General features: G+C 41.9%; 1 protein-coding gene and 1 long non-coding RNA gene across 3 annotated transcripts in view; one reads left to right on the top strand and one right to left on the bottom strand.

Moving 5' to 3' along the window:
• The window catches only part of AIFM1 (apoptosis inducing factor mitochondria associated 1), a 29,802-nt gene that overhangs the window by 8,085 nt on the left and 11,569 nt on the right, over positions 1 to 10,148 (bottom strand). For both annotated transcript variants that reach the window (XM_026452004.2, XM_026452005.2), the window contains 4 exons: positions 5,710 to 5,809; positions 3,971 to 4,095; positions 3,710 to 3,840; positions 1,674 to 1,764 (listed from right to left, as the gene is read on the bottom strand). In XM_026452004.2, the coding sequence (XP_026307789.1) occupies positions 1,674 to 1,764; positions 3,710 to 3,840; positions 3,971 to 4,095; positions 5,710 to 5,809 (447 nt within the window). The remainder of the gene's footprint in view (positions 1 to 1,673; positions 1,765 to 3,709; positions 3,841 to 3,970; positions 4,096 to 5,709; positions 5,810 to 10,148) is intronic.
• LOC113222397 lies at positions 5,375 to 7,585 on the top strand. Its single transcript, XR_003308380.2, has 3 exons — positions 5,375 to 5,862; positions 6,552 to 6,585; positions 7,406 to 7,585. It is a non-coding gene; the product is annotated as an uncharacterized LOC113222397 (long non-coding RNA).

Raw genomic sequence — 10,148 nt, 5'->3', positions numbered from 1 at the left:
CCACTGTACTCCAGCCTGGGCAACAGAGTGAGAATCTGTCTCAAAAAAAAAAAAAATTAATACACTGTACACTGATGCTATTAATAGTTTAGGCTCTGGAATCAGAATATCTGGGTTCCAATTCTGTGGCCTCAGACAGACCCGGGTTCAAATTCTCTCTCTACCGCTTACTAGCTATGTGAGTTTAGGCAAATTATTTAAAATTTATTTATTTTTAAAAATGTCAACTTATTTCTCTGTAAGAGGGAAATAATATCCACCTCATAAGATTATTGGGAGGATAAAATGAGATGGTACACATAAAGCATTTAATAACTGTGCTTACAAGATTAGAATAGGTACTATACAAATTTTACCTCTTACTTTCTTCTTCTTCATCATCATCACACCACTACTATTCTAATCTGGGCTCTCATCATCTGTTGCCTAGATTATTGCAATAATCTCTGAAATGGTCTCCCTCTAGTCTTTTCTCACTGAAATCCATCCTCCTCACAGCCAATAGTGATTATTTAAAATTCAATTGCCTAAAAGGCAACAGCTCCCCAGCTCTCCAGTGCAGAAAAAGCTCTTTCATGCAAAGCCCTCCACAATCAGGCCCCTTGCTTCATCTCTTGCCACTTCCTAACTTGTACCTAACTGCTCTGTCAGTACCGAGCTGCTTCTATTTCCTGGCACCAAACATGCTTTTTTGTACCCCTGTGCTTTTGCTTAAATGCTGTTCTTTTTTACTTGAATGCTCTTCACTCTTCTCTAGTCTGGTGAATGCCTCTTCATTCCATAAGACTGCCCATTCTGTAAGACCTTCTCCTCCAGAAAGCCTTTCCTGATGTCATCACTCAATTGGGCATGCTTCCCAGTATCTCCCACAACATACTGCACAGGTCTCTCTTACTACACACCTATGTGTTATGATTATGTATTTATGTTTCTGCCTAATACATGTTAGCCCCTAGAGGGCAGGGCCTGAGTGTGGTTTACACATAGGGGACACAATGTCTCATTACCAGCTTATCAACAAACCTATATCCATCTTCTCTGTCTAATGTCCCCTTACAGGAGAAGTGGGTATGTTCTTAACGAAGGACAATCCCTCCATTTATGCTGTGTATCTCATCTACTCTGGGGTTTTGCTCCTTCAGAAAACACCTCCCTATCGGAACACTGCCATTAGTTTACACACACACTCTAGTACCTGCCATTAACAACAATAAAATATAACAAAACCATCCTGGGACTCCAGAAATACCCTCTAATAACTGACCTTATTACTCAGACACTGACTTTTTAAAGTCTAACAATATCTTCTATGCTGAGTTATGTCCAAATTATTTTACTATAATGAATAATACATATTTGTCAATCTTTTCTCATCGATAATCCCAGAGAGAAGTTAGTGTGGGAAAATAGGAAGGATGAGGAAGGGTAGAAGAGCAAACAGGAGAGATAACAGCTTTTAGGGTCAAGTTGAGTCAGCATGCTACCCTAGGCTTTGATACTAGTGCTTTCCCCAGAAAGACACACTCAGCATTATTAAACCTAAAGCAGCTCGATCCTTCTTTGATGAGCTACAATGGCAGGACAGACATAAATGGTAATGGAAACACACATCACCATACTGGCTGGTGGACACGTACGTAGAGCCTGACAAAGGACGCGATCTACTAGCTCACCTTCTTCCCAGTGAGGACGGCCACACCACCATTCTCAATGTGAGGCAGGTCCTGAGCAGAGACATAGAAAGAAGGTGGCTGGAAATATATGCTGTATGGAGAAGAGAGGGAGAATATTATAAGCATGTGGAACTGTTATCAGCTTCCCCCATAGCTTTAATAAAACTGTTTCCATTATCAGAAACTTTAAGGGACGTTTTCCAAAGTAGGTCTCCAAGTCTGTTAAATCGTGGTCATGACTTGCTTACATACAGGCATCCAGATCAGTAGTTCTCAACTTGGGGCAATTTTGCCCCCAGGGGATGTTTGCCAGTGTCCAGAGACAATCTACGTTGTAACAACTTGGGTAGGGATGCTACTCATATCCAGTGGGTAACGGCCAGGGATGCTGCTAACCATCCTATGATGCACTGGACAGCTCCCCACCCCCAGCAAAGTGTTATCCTGCTCCAAATGTCAATAGTGCTGAGGCTGAGGATCCTGCTCTAGATTTAGGTTCATTTCAAAGTAAGAACAAGTGGAGCACTCACGGAGCTGGTATTCACATATCCACCCAAATGGGTTGTCCAGAATGGTGCTCTTCCATGCAACAACTAATTCTAGCTCCTGAGACGACTCTACCTCAAACAGTTATCAACTATGATATATTAATATTAATTAGTTTATTAATATTGGCTGGGTGCAGTGGCTCAGGTCTGTAACCCCAGTGCTTTGGGAGCTCAAGGCGGAAGGATCACTTGAGGCCAGGAGTTTGAGAACAGGTTGGGCAACATAGCAAGATCTCATCTCTAGAAAAAAAATTTTTAAATTAATAAAAAGCACATGGTGGTACACACCTATAGTCCTAGTTACTCAGGAGGCTGAGGTGGGAGGATCACCTGAGCCCAGGAGTTTGAGACTGCAGTGAGCTATGATTTGGCCACTGCACTCCAGCATGGGTGACACAGCCAGACCCTGTCTCTAAAAATATGTATGTATGTATGTATATATGCATAAATATACATATAAAGTTAGCCACTAACTTAATTGAAAGTATACATCCTGTTTGAAAATGGAACATGATAGTGGGGGTGAGGGAGAAGGGTAAGTTTGTAAAATTTGGTCCGGTATCAAAGGGGTCACCAATGAGAAAAAAATTGGAACCCAAAGAACATGGTACTAGAATTAAGAGATCTAAGTTGTCCTTCAAAAGGAAAAAGCTTCTGGACCTGTATCTCCAAGTCTGTCATGCAAAAATTCTAACAGAGGCTCTTCCTTACAGTCTTCTTACTCTACTCCTGAAATTCTAAATGCCTGTTAGGCTGTCAAAGAGAGTGCTGTTAAATATTTTCTTTTCTTCTGCTCTTGTAGGACATGTCTAGGCAAGTATAAACAAGCGATGGCTGGGCACAGTGGCTCACGCCTGTAATCCCAGCAATTTGGGAGGCCGAGGCGGGGCAGATCACAAGGTCAGGAGATTGAGACCATCTTGGTCAACATGGTGAAACCCCGTCTCTACTAAAATACAAAAAAATTAGCTGGGTGTGGTGGTGCGTGCCTGTAATCCCAGCTACTTGAGAGGCTGAAGCAGGGGAATTGCTTGAACCTGGGAGGCGGAGGTTGCAGTGAGCTGAGATTGTGCCACTGCACTGCACTCTAGCCTGGTGACAGAGCAGCAAGACTCTGTCGCAAAAAAAAAGAAAAAAAAAAAAAAAAGAAGTGACAATACAGGCCAAGTTGATCTTCACCTAAAGAAACTTAACATAAAGGTTCCAGAAATAAAAAAAAAAAAAAACGCTCCAGAAATAGGAACATTAGTATTTCAGAGGCCAATATTACACCATCAACTGTTGGTAGATCTGGTAACAGAATCCAGGACTCTTGCCCTTTGTAGACTGTTATCTCTAAGCTGTACCAAGTGTGGACCGTAGTAGACTCTAGTGGACAGCCAAGTCATCCCTCCTATTCACTGTACACAGTCAGTGGCAAAATCCTAACCTACTCCCTGTGCTTAGCTGAAGTTGTTAGTCAGGCTCGTTTTACGTAAGCAAACACACCTTCTCTCTTTTCCATTCCACTGTTTGAATCTCAGTGTCTTTGTGGCATTTGGGTCATCTGAAAACCACAGTTCTTTTGAAAGAGGAGGTCGCATGTATGGCAGCTCAGGATCTTCAGATACAATCAGTACCTTCAGACATAAAAATCATGATGCTTATCAGAGCCAAGTAATTTAAGAGGCAAATGTCAAAACGTTCACATTAGCTAAATACTTGCAGACTGTACCCTCTGTGCCAAGCAAAAAAAAACATGTACCTTACCCTGGCCCCAGGATCCCGAGCCCGGATGGATCTGGCTGCAGCAAAAGCAGCCGTGCCTCCACCGATTAGCAGAAAAGGAACATGACTTGGCACGTTGTCTTGAGGAACTTCCTCTCCTTCTGAAGCTGAAAGCAACAGAACACACTGGATGAATCTTCTTGAAGTCTCAGATGATTCTTTGCCACTGTTAAAAAAAAAATCACCTTGCACTTGTCTCAATCCTCCACATAAAGCTAGCAAAACATAGGACCTACACTAACCTTAACAATCTTCACAGCATCCTGATGGGAGAGGAAAAGCAAGTATCCCTTTCATTTCATAAGTGAAAAATGGGAGAATGATTTCACCAATGTCATTCATTCATCAGTTCTGAACTGGTACTAGGACATGGCTTAAATATTTAGTTACTTCTAAAACATTTAGAAAGTATACATCACTAGGCTTCTGCCCTTCCCACCAATTTCCTAGAGATCACCAGGAAAATATCAAGCTCAGTTTCACCTTCCGTTAGCAACAAAGGGAGAAAATCCAGGAGGTCAGTTGGGGATTATTATACAATGGTCAAGAATAAGGAGGTGCTTTTGAAAAGAGCAGAACAAATTGCCTACCCAGAGCTGTGGGGCTTATTAAAGGATTAAAACATTCCTCTCTGAAAACTGAAGCAAATCATGTGAAATGGAAGTGATGGCTAGGGTATGTGCTTTAGGAAAGCAAATATACCTTTAGCAACTCGAAACTGCAAAGACTCAAAAGGGGAACAAAACAGGGGAACAAAACCAGAAGAATTTCCTCATTTAAAAAATGGCTTTTGGCCGGGTGTGGTGGCTCACACCTGTAATCCCAGCACTTTGGGAGGCTGAAGCAGGCGGATCACCTGAGGTCAGGGTTTCAAGACCAGCCTGGCCAACATAGTGAAACCCTGTCTCTACTAAACATACACAATTAGCCAGGCATGGTGGCGTGTGCCTGTAATCCTAGCTACTCCAGAGGCTAAGGCAGGAGAATCGCTTCAACCCAGGAGGCGGAAGTTGCAGTGAGACAAGATCAGGCCACTGCACTCCTGCCTAGGCAAAAAAAAGGAAAAAAAAAAAAAAAAGATGGTTTTCATCTCTTTTCCAATAGTTTTCCTTGCTAAGCTTGCCTTTTAAGAGATTATTTATTTATTTATTTATTTATTTATTTATTTATTTATTTATTTATTTCAGACAGAGTCTTGCTCTGTCACCCAAGCTGGAGTGCAGCAGTGTGATCTTGGCTCACTGCAACCTCTGCTGCTTGGGTTCAAGTGATTCTCATGCCTCAGCCTCCCGAGTACCCGAGTAGCTAGGATTACAGGTGCCCGCCACCACACCTGGCTAATTTTTGTATTTTTAGTATAGATAGGGTTTCACCATGTTGGCCAGGCTGGTCTCGAGCTCCTGACCTCAGTTGACCTGCACGTCTCGGCCTCACAAAGTGCTGGGATGACAGGTGTGAGCCACCGTGCCCAGGCAAGAGACTAATATTAATATACAGAAAAACAACCAATCATAATCATCACTAGCTTTATTCTCAAACCCAAATGTCAGCCAAATGCTTTAAATCACTCCCAGTTCTAGGGTAATACCATACTTTCTAGATGCTTACAATCTCATACGACCATTGCTTCTACAAGACATCCATGAATCACAGCACCCCAACTGTTTATAACTTTCCCTTTGTGAGTCTCAAATCATAGCAAGAATTAAGGGAATACTCACCAGATAATGCGGCCTTTTTCTGTTTCTGTTCTGGTGTCAGCCCTAACCCTGACATTCTTTCATTGTATCTTTTTTTGTCCTCTTTTATAGTCTTGTAGGCCTGCAGATCCAAACATGGAGAAAGTTTATTTCACCATACAGCTAGCTCATACTGTAAGTAATATTATCTTTCAATTAAATGAGAAGCTTTTGTCTATCTGATGTTAGTTCCTCTATGTCAAAACCACTAAGACAAAGTTGTTTTCTTAAGAAATAAAAAATACTGGGTGTGCACATGCTTGGTATGGAAAAAATATGTGTAAGCAGATGAAAATATTCCAGTTTCAGATTTTTAGGCTCTCTGTAAAGAATTCTCCCCATATTTTATTCTGAATATACAGTTTAAGAAAAAAGAAAACAACATTTTATACTAGAAGAATAAAGCACTAGAAAGGGCTAATCTTTATATGAAGCACAGAACGGGGGTTTGGACTATGCTGGACACTAGCTGTGAAATCAATCTATAGGGTCCCGGGTAGGAAGCTGGGACATAAGTTTTCCTGGTCAACATTCTGGCTTTTGCTGCGTACTCACATAGTGGTCAGAAACATGGCCGCCTGTATTCTATTTTTAGAGAGTTACCCATCATTCCCTCAATGGTCTGTCCTTTCGCTAAACTCACGAGGTAGAAGGGATCTCATTCAGAAAAACTACACACAGATTATTTACTAGGGGGTCAAACACCTTGCTTAAACACCTGTTATATTTCAAATATTCTATCTTCTCTAGCCTTTCAAATTGGAAAAGGGTAATTTTACCATTATGACTAGTTGTGTGTTTTTTTTTTTTTTTTTAACATACAGCACCAGAGTTTATTGGAGACCTTTTAAAGAAAAGGTAGGCAAGAATGACTTGATATTATAATGCTTTTGGCTGGGCACGGTGACTCACAACTGTAATCCCAGCACTTTGGGAGGCTGAGGTGGGCAGATCACCTGAGGTGAGGAGTTTGAGACCAGCCTGGCCAACATGGTGAAACCCCGTCTCTACTAAAAATGCAAAAATTAGCTGGGTGAGGTGATGCATGCCTGTAGTCCCAGCTACTTGGGAGGTTGAGGCATGAGAATTGCTTGAACCCAGGAGGTGGAGGTTGCAGTGAGCTGAGATCACATCACTGCACTCCAGTGTGGGCGATAGAGCGAGACTCTGTCTCAAAAACAAAACAAACAAACAAACAAAAAACTTGCAATGCTTTCACTCTTTTGTACCCCACAGGGTAAACAAAACAGGAATTTAAGTGAACATATGTCAAATGAAATCTCAGATTAATTAATTGTAGGAGAAAGTAAAGACAATCAGAGGAACTATCATAAAACATATTCTTTTTTTTTTTTGAGACATAGTCTCACTCTGTTGCCCAGGCTGGAGTGCAGTGGCGTGATCTCAGCTTACCACAACCTCCGCCTCCCAGGTTCAAGTGATTCTCCTGCCTCAGCCTCCAAAGTAGCTGGGACTACAGGCACACACTACCATGCCCAGATAATTTTTGTATTTTTAGTAGAGGTGGGGTTTCACTATGTTGGCCAGGCTGGTCTCGAACTCTTGACCTTGTGATCCGCCCACCTCGGCCTCCCAAAGTGCTCGGATTACAGATGTGAGCCACCGCACCCAACCCCATAAAACATATTCTAAGAATACTTCTATGACTTCCTTCCAGAACAGCCCATCAGGCAATGTGCTGCAATTGAGGAACCTGGACCCGAGAGCTGGGTTTAACCTGGAAGCATTTAACATCGTGACAAATGAAGGAGAAAGAAGTACTGTATGCAAAAAGACAATAGTTACTCCTTGAATTTACCACTAAATTTATCAAATAAACGAATTCAATTAACATTAATTTCAGGAAGAGTTTTTATCTTGGCATCAGATAGTAATACACAAATCCAGTATTTACTCATACCTTAAAAACATTTAAGAAAGGGACTCTGGCTGGGCGTGGTGGCTGACGCCTGTAATTCCAGCACTTTGGGAGGCCAAGTTGGGGGGATCACTTGAGGCCAGGAATTCGAGACTAGCCTGGCCAACATAGCAAACCCGTCTCTATTAAAAATACAAAAAGTAGCTAGGTGTGGTGGGGCGCGCCTATAATCGCAGCTACTAGGGAGGCTGAGACAAGAGAATCACCTGAACCCGGGAGGTGGTGGCTGCAGTGAGCCGAGATTGCACCACTGCACTCCAGCCTGGATGACAGAGCGAGACTCTGTCTCAAAAACAAATACACAACAAAAAACCCTAGAAGGGAAAACTTCAGAAGAGAAGAGAAGAGAAGAGGTTTTACCTAAAAAGATGGCTTACTCTGGTCAACATGAATGAAAAGAGAAATAAACAGGGGCCATGTTCATTGAGAGGAAAATCCCAAAATAGCCTAAGCCCAGCTCACACTTCCTAATGGCTTACACATGAAGGGAAGAGCAGACCAAGAAATATCTAGGTTTAGTGGGGAAAGGGCAAGAATGAGGTTGATATGTCTGATATATATGTAAATGTATTTATTTCTTGACCTTTCCCCCAAGGGTTTCTGTACTCCTAGTTTGCACAGATTTCCAATTAATGACATGAATACATGTCAGGTTAAGAAAAACTACAAATTTATGAAAACTGTTAGTGAAGACAACTTTTCTAAACAGATGAATATGGTGGCATTTATCCAACTTAATGGGATTTGAAAGGAAACAGGTCATTTTCTGAGTGAGGCAATGCAATCCTCTAGTTTAACAATGGCAAAGGGCCCAAATACTAAATCTCATTAAATATTCTAAAGGCTACTTTGGCTCTGCCCACCAACAAAAAATAGAGGACTGAGATTTGAGGATCTGCCTCAGGTCCTAGTGAAAGTTACCAGCAAAAAGAGGAAAAACTCTCACATCAATCTGAATCAGAAGTTCATATTTACAATCCAAGCAGCGGAAGCACTGTTGAAATTTTTCTTTTTTCTTTTTTTTTTTTTTAATGAGACGGAGTCTTGCTCTGTCGCCCAGGCTGGAGTGCAGTGGCCAGATCTCAGCTCACTGCAAGCTCCGTCTCCTGGGTTCATGCCATTCTCCTGCCTCAGCCTCCGGAGTAGCTGGGACTACAGGTGCCCGCCACCTCGCCCGGCTAGTTTTTTGTAATTTTTAGTAGAGACGGGGTTTCACCGTGTTAGCTAGGATGGTCTCGATCTCCTGACCTCGTGATCCGCCCGTCTCGGCCTCCCGAAGTGCTGGGATTACAGGCTTGAGCCACCGCACCCAGCCGTAATCAGTGTTTTTCAAACTGTGGTTGCGTGCCATTAGTGGGTTGCGAAGTCAATTTAGTAGGCTGCAACCAGCATTAGACGCAAACACAAATAGAAGAGAACAGAAGCTAGAGTAATTACATGACACCTAGTAAGAGTAGTTTTTGAAGTTCTGTTTGTTTTATGTATTTGTAGTCATAAAATGGGTTGTAAGAGAAATGTATTTCTCACTGCAGATCATGGTAAAAATTTTTGAAAGTCGCCAGTTTACTCTCTTCTTTTTGGAGGGTAAAGTGGGAGGGAGGTAAAGAGCTCCCAATACAGGAATTGCCAAAGTAATATTTATACTTAAGTTAGGAACATTTCTTCAAATGAGAGAAAAAAGTTATGAAGAAATACTGCTCACTGTTATGGACTGAATGTTTCCTATTCCTATATTGAAGCCTTAACCCCTTATGTGATGGTATTTGGCAATGGGGTTTTGGGGAGGTGATGATGGTTGAATGAAGTCTTAAGGGTGAGGCCCTAATCAGATAGGGCTGGAGCTCATACAGGAAAGGGAAGACACCCGAGTTCCCTTGCTCACTCTTTCTCCCTCTCTGCCCCCCACCCCCCAAAACCATGTGAGGACACAGCAAGAGGGTGGCTGTCTGAAAGCTTAAGAAGAGAGCCCTCACCAGAAACTGAACCCTGTCTGACCTTGATCTTGGCCTTTCCAGCCTTCAGAGTTATGAGAAAATCAACCTCTGTTGTTTAAGCCACTCAGTCTGTGGTGTTTTGCCCAATAAATGAATACAAACGTTCCCAACAACTTATAGCAATATCCGATCAAATCTGAACATTGATTTTAAATTCATCGTTCTCTTGAGACTAATACCAATTTCGGACAAAAAAAACTAAGCCACCTCAGATCAAGTTTTCAATGATTTAAAACCTAAAACAAAACTGTACATAACAGTTCAATCACAGTTGTAGGTAGACAAAAGCTTATCATTTAACCTGGAACCACTTTATAATACAGTAGCTTCATTATTACCAGTGTTGGATAAACACAGAGCACAATGAGGCATTTAACTGAATGACTTGAGAGGAACTTGTGCTTCTTAGATATTTCTAAGGCAGGAGAAAAGAACAGTGACCAGCCCTGTCTTGTAGCTTGGCATCAAGAGAATTTGCATGGTCAACT

This window comes from Piliocolobus tephrosceles, chromosome 12, assembly GCF_002776525.5.
Source record: "Piliocolobus tephrosceles isolate RC106 chromosome 12, ASM277652v3, whole genome shotgun sequence".
NCBI classification, from domain to species: Eukaryota; Metazoa; Chordata; class Mammalia; order Primates; family Cercopithecidae; genus Piliocolobus; species Piliocolobus tephrosceles.
Note: the sequence above shows the minus strand (reverse complement) of the source record. Positions and strands in the feature narration are given on the sequence as shown.